The sequence below is a fragment of the Erythrolamprus reginae genome, chromosome 5, assembly GCF_031021105.1.
Source record: "Erythrolamprus reginae isolate rEryReg1 chromosome 5, rEryReg1.hap1, whole genome shotgun sequence".
NCBI classification, from domain to species: Eukaryota; Metazoa; Chordata; class Lepidosauria; order Squamata; family Dipsadidae; genus Erythrolamprus; species Erythrolamprus reginae.
In genome coordinates, this window is record NC_091954.1 from 10,412,741 (window position 1) to 10,435,929 (window position 23,189).

Sequence of the window (23,189 nt, forward strand, 5' to 3'; positions counted from 1 at the left end):
TCCTTAAAACCCACCTTTGTCGTCAGGCATGGGGGAACTGAGATATCTCCCCCGGGCCTATACAATTTATGTATGGTATGCTTGTGTGTATGTTTGTTTAATAATGGGTTTTTTAAATATTTTATATTGTAAATTATTAGATTTGTTTAAACTGTTTTTATTGTGTTGTGAGCCACCCCGAGTCTACGGAAAGGGGCGGCATACAAATCTAATAAATAATAATAATAATAATAATAATAATAATAATAATAATAATAATGTATATACAATAATATATATAAGTCGCGGTATAAAAATACTGTTTACCCCAACCCCCTCCCACTTCTCTTTTTTGTATTCCCATCCCCCTTTTCCCTGTTTTCTTTTTTTATAATCTAATAATGTATATTTGTAAAAAACAAACAAACAATATGGATGACTTAAGGCAGTGATGGCAAACCTATGGCATGGGTGCCAGGGGTGGCACACAGAGCCATATTTGCTGGCACACAAGCCATTGCCCTAACTCAGCTCCAACGGTGTGTACATACTGACTGGTTGTTTTTGAGACCACGCAGAGGCTGTTTTCGGCTCACAGTGGGCCTCCAGGGGGATGGAGGAAGCCTCTAGAGCAGTGATGGTGAACCTATGGCACGGAGCGGTTGCCCTAGCGCAGCTCCAATGTGCATGTGTGTGCCAGCCAGCTGATATTTGGCTCATGATAAACCAGTGATAAACCAGTGGAACAATTTGCCACAGGAGGTGGTGGGCTCGCCTTCACTGGAGGTCTTCAAACAGAGACTGGACAGTCATCTTTCTGGGGTGGTTTAGTGAATCCTGCATTGAGCAGGGGGTTGGACTTGATGACCCTGGAGGTCCCTTCCAACTCTATCTTTCTATCTATCTATCTATCTATCTATCTATCTATCTATCTATCTATCTATCTATCTATCTATCTATCTATCATCTATCTATCTATCTATCTATCTATCATCTATCTATCTATCTATCATCAATCAATGATCTATCTATCTATCTATCTATCTATCTATCTATCATCAATCAGTGATCTATCTATCTATCTATCTATCTATCTATCTATCTATCTATGTATCATCAATCAATGATCTATCTATCTATCTATCTATCATCAATCAGTGATCTATCTATCTATCTATCATCTATTTATCTATCTACCTATCTATCATCAATCAATGATCTATCTATCTATCTATCTATCTATCTATCTATCTATCTATCTATCTATCTATCTATCTATCTATCATCAATCAGTGATCTATCTATCTATCTATCTATCTATCTATCTATCTATCTATCTATCTATCTATCTATCTATCTATTAGATTTGTATGCCGCCCCTCTCCGAGAACTTGGAGTGGCTCACAACAAGAAACAGTACAAATGCAATAATTAAAACAAATTAAAACCCTTAATATAAAAATAATCATACATCTCATACAGACCATACATAAAGCGGAAACGGCCCAGGGGAATCAATTTCCCCATGCCTGATGACAAAGGTGAGTTTTAAGGAGTTTGCGAAAGGCAAGGAGGGTGGGGGCAGTCCAAATCTCCAGGGGGAGTTGATTCCAGAGGGTTGAGGCCGCCACAGAGAAGGCTCTTCCCCTGAGTCCCACCAGATGACATTGTTTCATCAATGGGACCCGGAGAAGGCCAACTCTGTGGGACCTAACTGGTTACTGGGATTAGTGCAGCAGAAGGCAGTCCCTTCATGGTCCGATGCCATGAAGGGCTTTATAAGTCTATGATTTTATGATTCTATGATTCTAATATTAAGAGGCGTGCATCCAACTCTCCAACTTTTTACAGTGTTAGTACTAATTTTATCTTATATTATAATGAGCCGGGGTGGCGCAGCAGGTAGAGTGCTGTACTGCAGGCCACTGACTGTAGATCTGAAGGTCAGCGGTTCAAATCTCATCACCGGCTCAAGGTTGACTCAGCCTTCTATCCTTCCAAGGTGGGTAAAATGAGGATCCGGATTGTGGGGGGCAATAGCCTAGCTCTGTTAAAAAAGTGCTATCACTAACATGTTGTAAGCCGCCCTGAGTCTAAGAAGAAGGGCGGCATAAAAATTGAATGAATGAATGAATAAGTAAGTAAGTAAGTAAGTAAATAAGTAAGTAAGTAAATAAGTAAATAAGTAAATAAGTAAATAAGTAAATAAGTAAATAAGTAAATAAGTAAATAAGTAAATAAGTAAATAAGTAAATAAGTAAATAAGTAAATAAGTAAATAAGTAAATAAGTAAATAAGTAAATAAGTAAATAAGTAAATAAGTAAATAAGTAAATAAGTAAATAAGTAAATAAGTAAATAAGTAAATAAGTAAATAAGTAAGTAAATAAGTAAATAAGTAAATAAGTAAACAAACAAACAAACATTAACCATGCAAAGAAAAACCAGCTTACACTCCATGCCAACTTTCAAATTTCTTCTTTTTCTGTTACACCATTGCTTTGCCTAGACATTCCCAGCTTCTGTTTTCTTCTGATCTAACGTCTACAGGATTCTAGAACTACAAGAAGCCGGGTACTTGGATGTCTTCAAGGAGAAATGGTGGCCACGGATGGGACGCTGTGACCTGAATAGCCACACCAACGCCCAGACGGATGGGAAAGCCTTGAAGTTGCACAGCTTTGCAGGGGTCTTCTGCATCTTAGCCATTGGCCTGCTCCTGGCTTGCCTGGTGGCTGCCCTCGAGTTGTGGTGGAGCAGCAACCGTTGTCATCAGGAATCGCCGAAAGAGGTCCATAACTTTTATTCTTATCACTGCTATGGGTTAGGGAAGTATGAAACATAGGGAAAAAGGGGGAGAAAGAGAAAAGAGATCATAATGGAGGCGTGGAAGTATTAGGTGTGCTCGGTGGATTCTGGTGGAGGTGAGGATGTTGAAATACAGGGTGGTCTTGTTGGTGGTTTTTTTTTAAAATTATTAAATAATGCCTGTTTTGTTTTTCCCCCCTTTGAAATCCCATATGTTTGTGTCTTTATGGAAGGTGCCAAAATGTCAGCTATGACAACTAAAGTCCTGTATTTATTTATAGAGCAGATACAACCTGGGAGGCAACAGCAACACAAACATTCCCGCATTGCCTCACCATTGTGCCTCAACCTTGCCATGGAGAGACCATCTTTAGGGGTAAGAGAGTAGCTCAGCTGCCCTGCCTTTGGCCCATTCCTTGAGCATGAAAAGTCCAAGAGCTTTAGAAGTACAGAAACAACTTATCTGGGTATTTTTTTTCCTCTCCCCCCCAAAAAAACCCCCCAGGAATTCCATGTGAAACTCTCATTTGTTCTTAAACCAAGTGCTCAACGGTTCAGGTTAGGGTTGTATACCCAAACCAGGACATGTGTTTAACTCTTGCATGCATGTGTTTATGACGATACAAATGTTCCCCTTTCCAGCCCCAGGACAATTAGCCCGAGATAAAACCGTCGTCCAATCTTTCGATCTGTTAATCCTAACAAATGTAATGAATAATGCCGCCCAGGGTGTCATGGAGTTGCTTCCAGGGTTCAGGGGGAAGGAAATAGCCATACACTGACTCCTTTGTGCTTGCCAAACTTAGAAACATAGAAACATAGATGTCTGACGGCAGAAAAAGACCTCATGGTCCATCTAGTCTGCCCTTATACTATTTTCGGTATTTTATCTTAGGATGGATATATGTTTATCCCAGGCATGTTTAAATTCAGTTACTGTGGATTTATCTACCACGTCTGCTGGAAGTTTGTTCCAAGGATCTACTACTTTTTCAGTCAAATAATATTTTCTCATGTTGCTTTTGATCTTTCCCCCAACTAATTTCAGATTGTGTCCCCTTGTTCTTGTGTTCACTTTCCTATTAAAAACACTTCCCTCCTGGACCTTATTTAACCCTTTAATATATTTAAATGTCTCAATGATGTCCTCCCTTTCCCCTCTGTCCTCCAGTTCATGAAGTCTTTCCTGATACGTTTTATGCTTAAGACCTTCCACCATTCTTGTAGCCCGTCTTTGGACCCGTTCAATTTTGTCAATATCTTTTTGTAGGTGAGGTCTCCAGAACTGAACAAAAAGATATTGACAAAATTGAACGGGTCCAAAGACGGGCTACAAGAATGGTGGAAGGTCTTAAGCATAAAACGTATCAGGAAAGACTTCATGAACTCAATCTGTATAGTCTGGAGGACAGAAGGAAAAGGGGGGACATGATCGAGACATTTAAATATGTCAAAGGGTTAAATAAGGTCCAGGAGGAAAGTGTTTTTAATAGGAAAGTGAACACAAGAACAAGGGGACACAATCTGAAGTTAGTTGGGGGAAAGATCAAAAGCAACATGAGAAAATATTATTTTACTGAAAGAGTAGTAGATCCTTGGAACAAACTTCCAGCAGAAGTGGTAGATAAACTTGCTACACGTATAAGCAGATACAGCTAAATGTTTGTTTATTCATTTATTTATTTTTATTTATTTTGTCCAATACAACTTGAAAGTTAAAGAGAATAAAAACGTGTAGTAGTAAATATCAGGGAAGGGATAGAAGAAGAGATATGAGAATAGAATACATCAATGAAGAGTAGAGGAAGGATATATGGATGGGAGAAAAGACATATAAAATATAAGAGAGACAATTGGACAGGGGACGGAAGGCACACTAGTGCACTTATGCTCGCCCCTTACTGACCTCTAAGGAATCTGGAGAAGTCGACCGTGAAAATCTAAGGGAAAAATGTTGGGGGTTGACACCACGGAGTCTGGTAATGAGTTCCACGCTTCAACAACTCGATTGCTAAAGTCATATTTTTTGCAGTCAAGTTTGGAGCGGTTGATATTAAGTTTGAACCTGTTGCGTGCTCTTGTGTTATTGCGGTTGAAGCTGAAGTAGTTGTTGACAGGCAGGATGTGCGCCCATGTATAGCTAATGACTTCCCAATGAAGACAGTTGATGTGTTGGAGATGGTGGAGGCTTAGATAAGCAGTGAGGCTTGTGCAGAACTTTACTTTCCGTATGGCCCTCCAACCCTGCTGGCTTTCCGTAAGGCCATGAAGACCTGGGTATGCCGGCAGGCCTGGGGGCTCTAAATCAACCACTAGCTTGCCCATGTGTCTGAATTGCTATGAATGACTAGTACGTATGTTGTTGAACTGTCTTTTTATTGTTGCTGTTATTGTAATTTTACACTGTTGTAAGCCGCCCTGAGTCCTTCGTGATTGGGCGCAAGGGGTAGACAGCAGGCAGGATGGGGTGGAACACAGTTACACCGATGGAAATGAAGATGAATGCGCAGCTCCAGCTGATCAGCAGCAGTCACTTCCTGAATTACTGGGCTCGACTCAGCTCTCCTTTTTTTCCTTGCTGCTGCTGCTGCGCTCCTTGCTTTTTTCCTCTTTCCTCCTTCCTGGCTTTGGATGAGATTCCCTCTCTCCTGCCAGGCTCCCCTCCAGCCTCACGCGGCCACCTCACGCCTGAGGTGCAAGCAGAAGGCGTGGGTGGAAGCAGTGCTGGCAGCATTTATGCTTCTGGCAGCACCCGTTCGCCTTGGATTGATTGTGTGCTTGTTTTTTAATATTCTGGGGTTGTTTTTTATGAATTTTTTAGCTTAAAATTGTAATTGGATTGGTGGGTATTGGATTTGTTATTATGTATTGTTTTTACCATTGTTGTGAGCCGCCCCTAGTTTGCGGAGAGGGGTGGCATATAAATCCAATAAATCTAATCTAATCTACCTACCCAGTCTGAGGCGGGGGAAGCGACCCAGGAAGGGGAGAGCGGGAAACACAAAGTGAGCGACACTGGTAAGGTTGTAAGTCAAGGACTTAACTGGTCACATGGCCAGCAAGCCACTCCTACCCAGTCACGTGACCATTAAACACACCCACAAAATAAGCCACACCCACAGTGTGGTAGTAAAAGTTTGGCTGCTCATTACTGTTGGGCGCCATAGAAGTCAAATTTAATAAACAAACAAACAAATAAATACTTTGCATATGAACCATAGCAGTAGTGGGTTTCACCACCCTTCGCTACCAGTCAGGGGTAAAATGCTCCTGGTTCGCTTGTACCTATCAGTTTGTTTGTTTGTTTGTTTGTTTGTTTGTTTGTTTGTTTGCTTGTTTATTATTTATTTATTTATTTATTTATTTATTTCATTTATTTATTTATTTATCAGATTTGTATGCCGCCCCTCTCCGCAGACTCGGGGCGGCTCACAGCAATAATAATACAATGTAAACAAATCTAATATTTAAGTTTAAGCTAATTTAAAACCCCAATTTAAAAACCAATCATACATACTAACATACCATGCATAAATTTTATAAGCCTAGGGGGAGGGAAAGTCTCAATTCCTCCATGCCTGACGACAGAGGTGGGTTTTAAGAAGCTTACGAAAGGCAAGGAGGGTGGGGGCAACTCTGATATTTGGGGGGAGTTGGTTCCAAAGGGTCGGGGCCGCCACAGAGAAGGCTCTTCCCCTGGGTCCCGCCAAACAACATTGTTTAGTTGACGGGACCCGGAGAAGGCCAACTCTGTGGGACCTAACTGGTCGCTGGGATTCGTGCGGCAGAAGGCGGTCCCGGAGATATTCTGGTCCGGTGTTGTCGAAGACCCAGTTGCAAAGAGAGCATGAGGCTCGGCCCACCTGCCCGGACATTGCCATTTTACTTCTTTTACCCTCTGCACATGTGCAAAGTGTTCTGTGAAGGCAGAGAGGGTAAAGGAACCCAAATTGTGGCATCCGGGCAGGTGGGCGGAGCCTCACATTCCTTTCGTGATTGGCTCTCCAAAGACTGACAGGCACGAGTGAACCGGGAGCATTTCACCCCTGCTACGGGTTCAGAACTGTGAATGAGCCAGGGTGGCGCAGCAGGTAGAGTGCTGTACTGCAGGCCACTGAAGCTGACTGTAGATCTGAAGGTCAGTGGTTCAAATCTCATCACCGGCTCAAGGTTGACTCAGCCTTCCATCCTTCCGAGGTGGGTAAAATGAGGACCTGGATTGTGGGGGCAACTCTGTTAAAAAATGCTATCACTAACATGTTGTAAGCTGCCCTGAGTCTAAGGAGAAGGGAGGCATAAAAATCGAATGAATGAATGAATGAATGAATGAATGTGTGTGAGAGCTTGCTTTGCTCACATATGGCACTTCCGTGCATGCTCAGATCATTTGTGATGACGTCCAGGTAGGTGGGTGGAGCCTCCCACCAATGCTGCTATGGGTTTGCTCCAACTGGGGCAAACTGGTAGCAACCCTACTTGGACCGGGAGTCACTGCTCACAGTCACTCATGCCCTCATCACCTCGAGGCTCGACTACTGTAATGCTCTCTACATGAGTCTACCTTTGAAGAGTGTTCGGAAACTTCAGATCGTGCAGAACGCAGGTGCGAGAGCAGTCATGGGCTTCCCCAAATATGCCCATGTTACACCAACACTCCGCAGTCTGCATTGGTTGCCGATCAGTTTCTGATCACAATTCAAAGTGTTGGTTATGACCTATAAAGCCCTTCATGGCACCGGACCAGATTATCTCAGGGACCGCCTTCTGCCGCACGAATCCCAGCGACCACTTAGGTCCCACAGAGTGGGTCTTCTCCAGGTCCCGTCAACTAAACAATGTCGCTTGGCGGGACCCAGGGGAAGAGCCTTCTCTGTGGCGGCCCCGGCCCTCTGGAACCAACTCCCCCCAGAGATTAGAATTGCCCCCACCCTCCTTGCCTTTCGTAAGCTACTTAAAACCCACCTCTGCCGTCAGGCATGGGGGATTGGGATAACTTTTCCCCCTAGGCCTTTACAATTCTATGCATGGTATGTATGTATGTATGTTTGGTTTTTATATTAATGGGTTTTTAATCGTTTTTAGTATTGGATTACTATTGTACAGTGTTTTATTGTTGCTGTTAGCCGCTCCGAGTCTCCCCAGCTCCCCCCGGAGTTTACAATTGCCCCCACCCTCCTTGCCTTTCGTAAACTCCTTAAAACCCACCTCTGCCATCAGGCGTGGGAGAATTGAGATATCTTCCCCAGGCCTATATAGTTTATGCATGGTATGTTTCTGTGTATGACTTGCTTTTTAAATAAGGGGTTTTTAGATACTTTTAAATATTAGATTTGTTGTGCATTGTTTTTATTATTGCTGTGAGCCGCCCCGAGTCTAAGGAGAGGGGCGGCATACAAATCCAATAAATAAGTAAGTAAGTAAGTAAGTAAGTAAGTAAGTAAGTAAGTAAGTAAGTAAGTAAGTAAGTAAGTAAGTAAGTAAGTAAGTAAGTAAGTAAACAAACAAACAAACAAACAAACAAACAAATAAATAAATAATAAACCCAACACCAAACCATAGGACACTTGAACAGTATCGCTACTCTGGAATGGAAAGGAAAAAGAAGAAGAGGATTTACTGCCCACAATGACTCTGTTTCCCTGAGACGTGGCGGCACAGTGGTTAGAGTGCAGTACTGCAAGCTGCTTCTGCTGACTGCTGGCTGTTCTTCACCAGTTCAAATCTCACCAGGCTCAAGGTTGACTCAGCCTTCCATCCTTCCGAGGTGGGTAAAATGAGGACCCAGATTGTGGGGGGCGATATTCTGACCCTTTAAAGTGCTGAGGGAAGGCTGTAAAAGCACTATGTAGCAGTATATATCACATCTCAGACATTAACACCCTTGAAAATGTCCAAAGATACTTCACCAGAAGAGCCCTTCACTCCTCCACTCGAAATAGAATACCCTACGAGACTAGACTTTCAATCCTGGGCCTAGAAAGCCTAGAACTAAGACGCCTTAAACAACATCTAAGTATTGCCCACAAGATCATATGCTGCAACGTCCTGCCTGTTGGCGACTACTTCAGCTTCAACCACAACAACACAAGAGCACACAACAGATTTAAACTTAATATTAACCGCTCCAAACTTGACTGTAAAACATATGACTTCAGTAACCACGTTGTCGAAGCGTGGAACTCATTACCGGACTCCGTAGTGTCATCCCCAAACCCCCAACACTTTACCCTTAGATTATCCACAGTTGACCTATCCAGATTCCTAAGAGGTCAGTAAGGGGCGAGTACAAGTGCACTAGAGTGCCTTCTGTCCCCTGTCCTATTGCTCTCCTATATCTCCTATACCTTTCTTCTGTTCCTATATCTCTTCTTCTATTCTTTCATTGATACGTTCTATTACTATATCTTCTTTTCTATTATTTCTTAAATGTATTTTACTATGAGTATCTCCTCTATAACCTTCATCATGTATTTTACTATCTGTATATAGATATATACCCACTAAAACCCTCATTGTATATTGCAAAACATGTGCAGCCACATACATTGGACAAACTAATCAAAGAGTAAACGCACGCATTGCAGAACATAAGAATGCAGTCAAAAAAGAAGAAAAAACTTCCTCCCTTGTCCAGCACATTAAAAAAACAGGGCACAAAATTGACTTTGAAAAAACTAAATTACTTTCCAAAACAGAAAATGTATACAAAAGAATAATCATGGAAGCCATAGAGATAGAAAAACACCCCCTCAGCATGAACAAACAAGATGACACGTCCCGCCTACCAGAGATTTGGAAACCAGCCTTAAACAAAAAAACATATCATAATCATCACCATGTCAATCCTTCAACCAAATGTGATTCCACCAACCAATCAAATCATTAAAACATAGTCACCCAATCTATTTGCTACATTCAAACCAAATCTCCATCCCCAACACTATATATAAGGAACAAATGGCAGTTGCAAACATTCTATGTTTACAGCAGCACGAAGCTTATAACTTCAGCCTGATGATGGTGAATGTGATTTCACCGAAACGTCGCATAGACACTCAAAATATTACACGGGGCAAAACCCGAACTCAGAACAATCTACATACATATACCCATGAAAATCTACGAAAACAAATATATATATATTTTCGTAGATTTTCACGGGTACAGGTATGACGGTCTTGGTATATTCGGGTTTCTTCCCGTGTACGATTTGGAAATTTCTGGCGACGTTTCGATGAGGTCCCACTCATCATCTTCAGGCTGGTGTTTCTGTCCTTGTGCTAAGGCGAACACTGTGAGACCTAAGCTGCCTTCCTTCTATAAATACTGGTGGCTGGGTGTGGTTTGATGGCTCAGCAATGCTGAGTGTGGTTTGCTGAGCCATCAAACCACACCCAGCCACCAGTATTTACAGAAGGAAGGCAGCTCAGGTCTCGCAGTGTTCGCCTTAGAACAAGGACAGAAACACCAGCCTGAAGATGATGAGTGAGACCTCGTCGAAACGTCGCCAGAAATTTCCAAATCCTACACGGGACAGGGGAAGAAACCCGAATATACCAAGGCCGTTATATATATATATATATATACACCCACTAAAACCCTCATTGTGTATTGGACAAAGTAAATAAATAAATAAAATATATAAGTCTAAGTGCTATTGCTAATTATTGCAAGGCAACCACTGAATACCAGGAAAGAAAAAATGACTCACTCGAGAAGTTTAGGTTGTCCCCACTCCACACAGGGGTGAAGGAATTACAAGATGTGTGCTCTGTGATTCGTAGATGATCAAGTGAAGGGAGGCAGACAACAACAAAGAAGGATTTGGAGAGCAAAGAGAGTTGTATGAGCTCTTCCTGCAGCGCAGTTTTCTTTGTGGTTGAAAATACTACTAAGGGCGGAGGGACAGGTGCAGATAATGTGGTTTTTTTTGACACAGTACTATTTTCTTGTCCATGGTGTGAGCCAAGGTATGATTGTTCATTCCATCCATTAATACCACAATAATTAATTCTGGCATATTGACAGGTTGAACCATCTCCCTTTCTTCTTTCTGATATTTCTCAGAAATTTTCTATCGTCAAAGGATTCCCTTGCAAACATTTCAGGTAGTAATGATCAACCTGTCATGAAAGCATCTTACACACACACTCACAGAGCAACTGTATGCATCAACAGTTTCATCTCTCTCATTGGCTCAAATATGTGAAGGCATCTAAACCATCTTTTATTAAGAACTGATGCTTCCTTCTGTTCTGTCGGGCTCTCTGGTAGAATCCTCCCAAAAATTCACAGGTACAAATTTCAGACACACACACGTTTGAAAATTCAAAACCATGTTCTTTATAATGAAAATTCACTTAAACCAAGCCCTCTTTTGGTATAGCAAAGAGCACGTGTCTCCAACCAAACTGGTAATTTGTACAAGTCCCTTATCAGTTCTGTGATACTTAGCTTGCAGCTGTGAGGCAATTCACAGTCCTTCTTCTTTCACAAAGTGAAACAAACTTTGCTCTGCTTTAGTTTCAAAGCGGGGGAAAATCAGCACACAAAGTCAGTAAAGCAGTCCCGAAACACCACGATCAGATAATTCTCCACAATGGCCAAACCCACAGGCTGCTATTTATAGCAGCCTCACTAATTGAAGTTAACAGATAGCTCTTTCTTTTTCCTTTTTAAAAATTCTGATAGGAATGTCGATTCACTGAGAAAGATTCATTTCTTTTCTGGATTGGGAACATCTCAGTATAGGACCATTTCACACATACAGTATCTATACTACCGGGTTTTCCCCAAAATAAGACCCTGTCTTATTTTTTAAAAAAACATTAGAATAAGCCCTTGGCCTTATTGCCATGCACTCAAAAACCCGAATGGGCTTATTATCAGAGGATGTCTTACTTTGGGGAAAATAGGGTAGCTATATGTCACTCCTGGTTTGGAGAATGGGGGGAAATTCCCACTACCAGTTCTGTAGAACCGGCCCAAACCTGGAGCAACTCACCTCTACCCCAGGGGAAAAAAGGGGGAATGAATTTCTGACCAAAATTTGTTTGTTTGTTTGTTTGTTTGTTTGTTTGTTTGTTTGTTTGTTCGTTCGTTCGTTCTTTCTTTCATTCATTCATTCATTCATTCATTTATTTATTGGATTTGTAAGCCGCCCCTCTCCGTAGACTCGGGGCGGCTAACAACAGTAATAAAAAACAGCATGTAAATCCAATACTAAAACAACTAAAAAACCCTTATTGTAAAACCAAACATGCATACAAACAAACATACCATACATAAATTGTAAAGGCCTCGGGGGAAAGAATATCTCAGTTCCCCCATGCCTGACGGCAGAGGTGGGTTTTAAGGAGCTTACGAAAGGCGAGGAGGGTGGGGGCAATTCTAATCTCCGGGGGGAGTTGGTTCCAGAGGGCCGGGGCCGACACAGAGAAGGCTCTTCTCCTGGGCCCCACCAAATGACATTGTTTAGTTGACGGGACCCAGAGAAGGCCAACTCTGTGGGACCTAACTGCTCGCTGGGATTCATGCAGCAGAAGGCGGTCCCTGAGATAATCTGCTCCGGTGCCGTGAAGGGCTTTATAGGTCATAACCAACACTTTGAATCGTGACCGGAAACTGATCGGCAACCAATGCAGACTGCGGAGTGTTGGTGTTACATGGGCATACCTTGGGAAGCCCATGATAGCTCTTGCAGCTGCATTCTGCACGATCTGAAGTTTACGAACACTTTTCAAAGGTAGCCCCATGTAGAGAGCATTACAGTAGTCGAGCCTCAAGGTGATGAGGGCATGAGTGACTGTGAGCAGTGACTGCCGGTCCAAATAGGGCCGCAACTGGTGCACCAGGCGAACCTGGGCAAATGCCCCCCTCGCCACAGCTGAAAGATGCTTTCTGAATGTTTCTTTGCTACACATGGTGACACCCAGCAGCAAAAGAGCAAACCAGAGGTCAAACCTAGTGCTCCTTAGTAAAAGAAGTAAACAGGAAAAAAATAAAAGAATGCCACTTCCATGAAATACAATATACTAAATATATTGGTGCAGAGAACAAAGTGCCACCCAGGTGCAAACCTTTTCCCATTTTTTTATGAACAAGAACGTCATGTGCTTACATACCACAATATTTCTAATATATGTTTCGGTCTTTGAGGGTCTGTCCATAAATTGTACATCCCCGTATGCGTGTCAGTGCATTAAATTTGCTGCAAAGGCTTGCAAGATGCTAGAAGTAGTAGCTGCAGTAATAAAGAGACACTGGTTGATCCTTTATAATGGAGTAATTAAATTGTAGAGAGCAAATCATTTCTCCCTGTTGCTTTTTCTCAGCTTGCTTAGCAATCTCGTTCTTCAAAAACATCACAGTGTTTTATTATTTTAAACTGTTGCATATCCCCCCAAAAGAGGAATATCAAAGTAATATATATCCAAGTCAATAAAGGGATTGCAAATTTAAAAGCAAAACATTTCAAGTAATTTTTTATCAGCGGGGACTTCACATAACTTCTTGATCTTCTCCAAGTAGCTGTATGGAGAAGAGAGATTAAGATAGACTTTGAAGTCATTTTTTCTTTTTTGCAACATATAAAATAAAAAACTGAACCAAACCCTGCAAACTGTATTTGAAATGCAGTCAGCAACATTTATTTTATGTAACATTAAGTGGTGTTTGATTAAGTCAGTTGCTTGCCAGATCTAAATTAACGAGCATAATTGAGTCTTATTTTTCCCATTCATATCTGCATTATGATTATACCTTACTCGGTATTGAAACCTTGACTAATGAGGATGTAAATTAATGTACATTAAAAACCAATTGCTTAACCACTTTATCTAGCTGGCTTAATAGCGCGTAGTGGGGACTCTTAAAAATGGCAAATAAATATATACATTATTTCTGTTTCATCCCATCAGTGGGTAGCAAAGCTGTTTTTCCCCTCTGTCAGATGTTGACACGAACTGGAATTACAGCATTGCAAATGTAAAAAACAAATTGGTAGTGACAAAGGCAGTTGGATGCTGAATGAGTCACTTCTCGGCCAACCATTTGAGATGTGGGCTGACCTTCACATAGCCATGTTGTTTAAAAGTCCACAAAGAAAATGCAAGACATTTACATTTTAAAAGCAAGTGGGAGCAGTTAAGAACTTGCATGTCACATAACCCTGGCAGAGGTTTGAAAAAAGCTTCCACGTTCCTCAGAATGCACAATTGTGTCTTAGTTTTGCAGATGAAAGTTGCCAGCCATCCTGTAGAGCAATTGCACACCATTGTTTGGGAAATTGTTTGCAATTTGAAATGGAGTGGAATGTCCCAAAGTAGCCAGCCAGGACCCTCCCTCCCTTCCTTCCTGCCTTCCTGCCTTCCTGCCTGCCTTCCTTCCTGCCTTCCTGCCTGCCTTCCTGCCTGCCTTCCTTCCTGCCTTCCTGCCTTCCTGCCTTCCTTCCTCCCTTCCTCCCTTCCTCCCTGCCTCCCTGCCTCCCTGCCTTCCTGCCTTCCTTCCTCCCTGCCTCCCTTCCTGCCTTCCTGCCTTCCTGCCTTCCTGCCTTCCTGCCTTCCTGCCTTCCTGCCTTCCTGCCTTCCTGCCTTCCTGCCTTCCTGCCTTCCTGCCTTCCTTCCTGCCTGCCTGCCTGCCTTCCTTCCTTCCTTCCTGCCTTCCTGCCTTCCTTCCTTCCTTCCTTCCTTCCTTCCTTCCTTCCTGCCTTCCTTCCTTCCTTCCTTCCTGCCTTCCTTCCTTCCTTCCTGCCTTCCTTCCTTCCTCCCTGCCTGCCTTCCTGCCTCCCTGCCTTCCTTCCTCCCTGCCTTCCTGCCTCCCTGCCTTCCTGCCTTCCTGCCTTCCTGCCTTCCTGCCTTCCTTCCTGCCTTCCTGCCTTCCTGCCTTTCTGCCTTCCTGCCTTCCTTCCATCCTTCCTGCCTGCCTTCCTTCCTTCCTTCCTTCCTTCCTTCCTGCCTTCCTTCCTTCCTTCCTGCCTTCCTTCCTTCCTTCCTGCCTTCCTTCCTTCCTTCCTTCCTGCCTGCCTGCCTGCCTGCCTGCCTGCCTTTCTTCCTTCCTTCCTGCCTGCCTGCCTGCCTGCCTTCCTTCCTGCCTGCCTGCCTGCCTGCCTGCCTGCCTGCCTGCCTGCCTGCCTCCCTCCCTTCCTTCCTGGAAAAATTAAAATATAAAACTACAACAAAAAGGGAAAGGTGGAAAGGGGGACAACAAGGAAAGTTTACACACACACACACACACACACACACAAAAGCCCTTAAAACAAGATTAAAGAAGTTACTTGCAACTCTCTTCAATATAGTAGATACAATTAAAATACAAAGCACTCACTTGTTTTAGTTTAACTAAAAAAAAAATCTGGATACAGAATTAAAATATAAAATACATACATACTAAACAATCTCTCTCTCACACACACACATTCACACACACACCTACACAAACTCAGAAACACACAGTATTTTTCAGACTATAAGTTGTAGTTTCCCGTAAAAGTGAGTGGAAATTTTGGTGCGTCTTTTAGGCTGAATATCGGCCTGTTTTTGGCCTCCTGAACCATTGCATGTGGTGTTTTTGTTCTCCTCAACCCCCAGAGGTACTCTGCAGGCCAATAACGGGTCAATTTTTGCCAAAAACGGGACGTGAGAAGCACTGCCGAGTGGTGTCTTGGGGCCGGAGAGGGAAAAAACACAACTATTTTTTTCCTGTTTTCCTCCTATAAATCTAGGTGGGTCTTATAGTCTTGTATGTCTTATAGCAGTGATGGCGAAGTGATGGCATGGTGCCACAGGTGGCATACAGGGCTATATCTGCTGGCACGCGAGCCATTGCCCTAGCTCAGTTCCAACGTGCATGTGTGTGCCGGCCAACACTCATCCTAGATCTGAATGAATGAAATACTGTATTCTCATTGACTACTTTGTTCTGTACAAAGTGGAATGTGCTGACAACAAAATGAAATTGATTGTCAATCAGTGTTGCTTCCTAAGTGGACAGTTTGATTCTACACTACAGAAGTTTGATTTACTTGGAGTTATATTCTGCTGTTTAAGTATTCCCTTTATTTTTTTGAGTAGCATACATAAGATGGGTACTGATAAGAGGGAACAATTGGACAAGGTGCTCTTATTCACGCCCCTTACTGACCTCTTAGGAATCGGGTGAGGTCAACAGTCTAAGTGTATTTAGGGTATTACCCTAAATAAGCCACAGAACCCATAAATACATCATCATAACAATTCCACCAGTAAACGTGTTGCTAAATATTTCTATAATTAGATTATTTATAGAGAAATCCACATGGCTGTTGTATAGTTATATCAGTTGTCAAATTATCACTTTCACAAAGCAACAGCTTAATTATTTGTGAAAATCATATCTATGCACATAGAAAGGCTTTACCTACCCCCCTCCCTAAATGTTTCAGTTGGATTAGCTTCCAAATAACATATCAAAACACCCGCAGCCACAGTATGGAACCAAATTGAGCTTTTTCTACATCTGTCAGGATTTCTAGGCAGATTAATTTGTAGCAAGTTCTGTAAGGCCAAGTCTGATCTCTGATAGCCCACAACGCTTCACTAAACATTAAGCGGACATTGATTTCTGTCCATTTTAATACCGCATCAGGAATGGGTCGTTAGCTTTTCTCATGATGCTGATTAATGATCCCAGTTCCTGAAAAAAACTAAGCATGTGATGTGATCAATGTCAGGTTGTGCTCAACTCAGTTGACTTTAGGTTAGTAGACCCTCATTGCGAGCATCGGTATCAATCCTTAGAGGGGGTTTCCTTTTTCCTCTAGCATAACAGAATCTGTAATGCTAAATTATTCTGAGCTTCTTATTTTAAATCTTGCCAGAAACTGAACTCATTAATGTCACTTAAAACCAAGTTTCAGAACCATGATACAACACAGCACTATCTCCGGGACCGCCTTCTGCCGCACGAATCCCAGCAACCGGTTAGGTCCCACAGAGTTGGCCTTCTCCGGGTCCCGTCGACTAAACAATGTCGTTTGGCGGGGCCCAGGAAAAGAGCCTTCTCTGTGGCGGCCCCGACCCTCTGGAACCAGCTCCCCCCGGAGATCAGAACTGCCCCCAACCTCCTTGCCTTTTGTAAAGTTCTTAAGACCCATCTCTGCAGTCAGGCATGGGGAACTGAGACATCTCCCCCGGGCCTATATAGTTTATACATGGTACGTTTGTGTGTATGCCTGCTTTTAATAATGGGTGTTTTAGTGTTTTAAAATTATTAGATTTGTTCTTATATTGTCTTTGTTATTGTTGTGAGCCATCCCGAGTCTACGGAGAGGGGCGACATACAAATCTAATAAATAATAATAATGCACCATCTTGTTGAAGAAGAACCATAAATAGTTGTTGAACAGACTTTATTACCTTCCTGGTCATACTTTTTTTTTTTTTTAAAAAATAGTTTTTATTAAGTTGTTTACATTAAAAAACAATACAAAAAAGTCAAAAAGATACACGGAAACAAAACACTAACAAATATACAACTATACAATATAATATCTAGGGTACATCAAATACAGCATTTGATATTGACAGTTTATGTTTATATCATTTTTATAGTTCACGTATTTCTAAAATCTTTCCCAATAACCTTTTTTTCCTTTTAAACTCAATACATGCAGTTATACTAATCTATTATATACAGAGTAGTGTACCTCTTGATGGGTTTAATATTTACAACTTTTTAAATTTTCTCTTTTTGAGCCAAACATAACATAATTTCAAATTTCCAAATTTTATAATATTCCAAGTTCTCCTTTTTGTTTAATCCCATTGTCATTTTATCTAACTAATTTTCTTAATTATTATTCCCAGTAGACATGCTTCCAGTTTTATAACTACAGTATTTTCTGTTTCATAATTTCTGTTAACCAAATCTGGATTTTATACTATTTTTTTAAATCAGGGAACAGGTCCACCACATGTGATAATAAGATCCATTTGTGTGTCCACATTTCCAACAGTTAGGCGTTACGTTTGCATACATTTTAACCAATCAGGGTCATTCTCATCCAGGGACCTTTGAGTGGGCTTGAATGCATTTGGCTGACTTCATACAACTCATCGACAGTGTCCTACCGCATCTCTACCTAATGTGTTGCATGAATCCAACCCATGTGAACGTTTACAGTTCAGGGTGTTATGCAAAACTTCAGATCATGCAGAATGCAGCTGCGAGAGCTATCATGGGCTTTCCTAAATATGCCCATGTCACACCAACACTCCGCAGTCTGCATTGGTTGCCGATCGGTTTCCGGTCACAATTCAAAGTGTTGGTTATGACCTATAAAGTCCCTCATGGCATTGGGCCAGAATATCTCCGGGACCGTCTTCTGCCGCACGAATCCCAGCGACCGGTTAGGTCCCACAGAGTTGGCCTTCTCCGTGTCCCGTCAACTAAACAATATCATCTGGGGGGACCCAGGGGAAGAGCCTTCTCTGTGGCAGCCCCGGCCCTCTGGAACCAACTCCCCCCAGATATCAGAGTTGCCCCCCCTCCTTGCCTTTCGTAAGCTCCTTAAAACCCACCTCTGTTGTCAGGCATGGGGGAATTGAGATATTCCCTTCCCCTAGGCTTACAAAATTTATGCATGGTACGTTTGGATGTATGATTGGTTTCTTAAATTGGGGTTTTTAAACTACTTTTAATATTAGATTTGTTTATATTGTTTTTTACTGTTGTTAGCCGCCCCGAGTCTACGGTGTGGGGCGGCATACAAATCTAATAAATAAATAAATAAATAAATAAATAAATAAATAAATAAATAAATAAATAAATAAATAAATAAATAAATAAATAAATAAATAAATAAATAAATAAATAAATAAATAAATAAATAAATAAATAAATAAATAAATAAATAAATAAATAAATAAATAAATAAATCCCCAAATATTCCAAAGGTGGGTTCCTCCTCCCCGCCCCCCCAAAAAAGACAACTGGACTTTCTTTAAAGGCATTTTACTTCTCAACAAAAAAGCTTCTTCAGTTCTCACTGGATGGTGGGGAATGGAAGGATTTAGAAACCCCCAAATAATTAAGCCAATCATGTTTGTGGGAGCTCAGTCCTTTGAAAATACTTTTATCCAGAACCATTCACTGGATAGTTGGACCATTGGTTTCATAGCATCTTCCTTTGAATCAATGTTTGTTTGTCCCATGTCCAGGTTCTTAAATAGAAAAATTTGTAAGAAGAAGCATTTTTTCTCATAGGAATCAATGTAAAAGCAAATAATGTGTGCGATTGGGGAAACCACAGGGAGGGTGGAGGCTATGTTTCCTCCCTGGAGCTTCCTAGAGAGGTCCCATGGAGGCTTCTCCAAGCCTTTTCCTGAGAGATTGTATTGCAAGGACAGTTCTATGCCTTGAAAGGGATCCACAAAATGTAACTACTAGAAGCAATTTCTACCAAAGCCAAGCCATCACTGGATTTTTCTGATTAACGTTATCTATTTCTTCAAATTAAAGAGTATCATTGTATTTTCCTATAGAAAGATAGAGATAGAGAGATATGGATATCCCAATTTATAATTCCATTGCTTTGCAAAGTAGAAATTTATTTTCCCTTAGCACAGGGGTAGGCAAAGTTGGCTCTTCTGTGACTTGTGGACTTCAACTTCCAGAATTCCTGAGCTAGCATAATTGGCTCAGGAATTCTGGGAGTTGAAGTCCACAAGTCATAGAAGAGCCAACTTTGCCTACCCCTGCCTTAGCAGAATTATAATATTCTTTTACCTGTTTGGTAAAGCAGAATATCTTTGGAATTGACAGGATATTATTGAATTTTGGATCTTGAAATTCTGCAACTGTTCCTTCATTTATTCCATCTGTCTTATATTCTTGAAGAGATTTTGTTGAAATGGGGATAATGCTGAGCCTCTAATAAACTTGGATAGAAAGCAGAGTTAGTAGTTAGTAGTTACTAAGAGTGAAGCATGAAGGAGAGAATAGATAAAACAAAAGTATTTACATTCCGAATGGCAAAAATTGCCTTTTTATTTATAGGCATCCTATCGCAATACAGTGATGGTGTTTTGATACCCTTCTGAATTTTGCATCTGGCAAGAACCAATTTATAATATGATAATCCTGATGGGATTAAATTATCATTTTTGGGGGGAAGCATTGGTACTAAAAACAAACATTTAAATGTCAAATATTTAGACATGTTCCTAAAACTCTCACAAAGGATGCATTGTATAGGGTCAACTGGTACACAATGAAAATTATGACCTTGGTGCTAATCCCGTGATTTGTATATTGATATTTAATGCTAGGTTAGAAAAAAAAGAATGAAAGACTATCACTCCAAACGACAGCATCTCAAGCTGTCCTCCATTTCCCATTATACTATGTTAAATACCTTTTTCCAATATGGCTTCTGGTGGATGACACAGAAAGCAGCAATTTGTCAGATGTAATGGTGCAGAGATCAACTACAAAAGACCTTCTTCCCATATTGCCTTGATAAACTTGAAGCTTTACACTTCTAATCAAATAGCTATTTAAAAAAAAAAATCTTAGAGGAGATGTTCATATCTTTGTCCCTCGCTTTCAACTCTTAATAGGTTTGTTGCAGATAGAATATAATTGTCTTATAATCTACAGTTGTCACAAAGAACATGGCCAAAAGGCCTCCATAATTATTAAGTTTAAAAGGGGGGGGGAAGCTTTCACATATTTGCTTAGAACTGCTTTATCTTTTGGAAAATGATAAAGAAATAGCAAATTTGAGGGGAGGGGGAAATCACAGTGTTGTACAAATAATAACCAAACAAGAATTGTATACCTTTCTTTCCCGGATTTCAAATGATGCTTGGTTGGGTGAGACAGATTTCTTACCATTATCCTCAAATAGTGGATGACTCAATAGAGATAAATTGAGCAAAAAGAAGATCGATGATGAGGTGAAAAATAAGGAAAGAGTTTGAGTATGTGCTGAGAAGGAGAATTATAACTTAGGGCATAAATTAGTTATATCGCGAGAGGATATATACTGGCAGAGTCTGACTGCTGAGTTTTATACTGTGTATTTTTAATTCAACATGAATATGGATAATACATATTTTATATATCATATACACCCTTATGGATCTATCTAAAAACTTTACAGTGCTCTTTCTCACTCATTGTATTAAATATAAATCAGTTTCTTTCTATAACTCTCCAACACAGGCAGGTAGACAAAAGTTGTTTGTAGTAGGTCACCCTATCTCTAAATTATTGTTCCTTCCATTAAAATGATGATTATCTCACAGTCATGATCCAACTGCTTTCTCCTAGCCTTCTTTTATGCAGGGCTCATAATAATTCACATAAACAATGGAAGATCCAATTATTTAAGGACTTAAGCTTTACTGTTATATCTGAAGAAAACAAAATTGATTGGGCTCAGATTCTGGATTTTTAGCCCCTGCATCAATGAATTGGGACTCTAGAATAAAAGATGAGTCAAGCTGATTAAATAATCCTTTTACCCATCCCCATCAACAAGACAAATTTCAATCTGTGATTTCAAAAACTAATCCATTCAATGCATGACGGTATCTTTGTACTTTTAGTAGGTAAGAAAAAAAAGGCAACTCAAATGGTCCAGTTGTCTTGATTCATCAATCTCAATGCAATGGGTGGATGACAACCAGCTAGGGCAGGGGTTGGCAAAGTTGCCTCTTCTATGATTTGTGGACTCCAACTCCCATAATTCCTGAGCAAAATAATGCTAGCTCAGGAATTTTGGGAGTTGAAGCCTACAGGTCATATAAGAGCCAATTTTGCCTACCCCCCAGGCTAGAGAATTGTGGGAGTCGAAAACCACCTACCTTAAAATTGCTGAGGTTGAGAGATATTGCTCCAGACCCAGAGCCCACAAGTACATAGAACGTCAGGTAGAAGAGCAAATCAAATGGGAATCAGATACCCATTTAATCTCCTCTATACCTGAGGAATCCATCGACCCCTTTTGGAAGGAATTAATCTACTCCTTTCCCCTTTCTTGCAGGATAAAGAGGTCAACCTAGAGCAAGTCCATCGGCGTATGAACAGTTTAATGGATGAAGACTTAGCTCACAAGCAACTGTCGCCCGCCTCCATCGAAATCTCAGCCTTGGAGATCGGTGGCATGTCATCCAGCCAGGCCCTGGAGCCTGTCCGTGAATATCAAAACACACAACTTTCTGTCACCTCTTTTTTACCTGAACAGACAGGCCACGGGGGCAGCAGGACACTTTCCGTGGCCTCCGGAAGCAACCTGCCACTGCCACTCAGCAGTTCCGCCACAATACCTTCGATACAGTGTAAACACAGATCGCCAAACGGAGGACTATTTCGCCAGAGCCCCGTGAAGACCCCCATCCCCATGTCATTCCAGTCTGTGCCGGGCGGGATGATTCCCGAAGGCCTGGAACCTTCTCACGGGACATCCATATAAAGGCAGACATTGACCAGCAGAGATTTTTAATACAACTGGGGGAAATTTAAAAAAAGAAAAAGAAAAAAAAAGACTCTTACATTTTTCTTGTACATATCGTGTAAATAATGAAAGAATGAAGTGGGGTTAAAAAAAAAGTGTATTTTGAATATTCCCAATTTTCAAAGTCAGTAAAAAACAAACAAACAAAAATACAAAAAAAAAAGAAAGAAAAAATGTACGAAAGACTTTGTAAATTTTGTTCTCTATGAATAAAAAAAAAGGCAGAAGAACTTGTGAACTGTTCTCAAGTGACAAAGACAACCTCTGTTGGGACCAAAGGCAGGAAAAATGTCTTTGGATTTTAACAAATGGTCCTTTTTTCCCCCTCCTAATGTTTATTTTGAATTCTTGTTTTAGAAGCAGGAGTAAATATCATTTCTTGGGAACAGGGTCAAGGGATCCTTATTATTTCTACTTATTTTTCTCTTGTATTTGCTCTCTCTGTCATGCTCACAGCTCTTCTGGAAGTTTAACCCTGCTGTTCAGTTCGAGAAAACTCCCTAATCTTATGTTCCCGGGTCTATTTGACCCGGACTGCAAATTGATCATTTTAGGTACTTATATTTGGTCTTTTCGAAAGCTTTTTTCACCTGGAAACAAGTTTGAACATTTCTGCACACAATGGAATGAAAATTGAACTGAAAAAATTAATCCTTATTGGTTTATTTTGCACATAAATGTGCCTCCCCCCCCCGTGTTTTTGCAAGCAAAACTATCCATAAATTGAAAAATATTTCACAAAAACCGGGGGGGGGGGCACACATTCTATCAACAAAATAAACCAATAAGAATTACTTTTTTCATTTCAATTTTCATATCATTGTGTGCAGAAATGTTCAGACTACTTTCCAAGTGAAAAAAGTATTCAAATTGACCAAACATAAGCACTTCAAATGAAGAGGTTT

The 23,189-nt window shown here is 41.0% G+C and overlaps 1 protein-coding gene across 1 annotated transcript in view; it reads left to right on the forward strand.

Moving 5' to 3' along the window:
* Positions 1 to 22,463, forward strand: part of GRID1 (glutamate ionotropic receptor delta type subunit 1) — a 1,069,958-nt gene extending 1,047,495 nt beyond the window's left edge. Inside the window, exons 14-16 of the mRNA XM_070753904.1 lie at positions 2,529 to 2,769; positions 3,073 to 3,162; positions 21,814 to 22,463. Coding sequence (XP_070610005.1) covers positions 2,529 to 2,769; positions 3,073 to 3,162; positions 21,814 to 22,242 — 760 coding nt within the window. The 3' untranslated portion in view covers positions 22,243 to 22,463. The remainder of the gene's footprint in view (positions 1 to 2,528; positions 2,770 to 3,072; positions 3,163 to 21,813) is intronic.
* Positions 22,464 to 23,189: the final 726 nt, after the last annotated feature.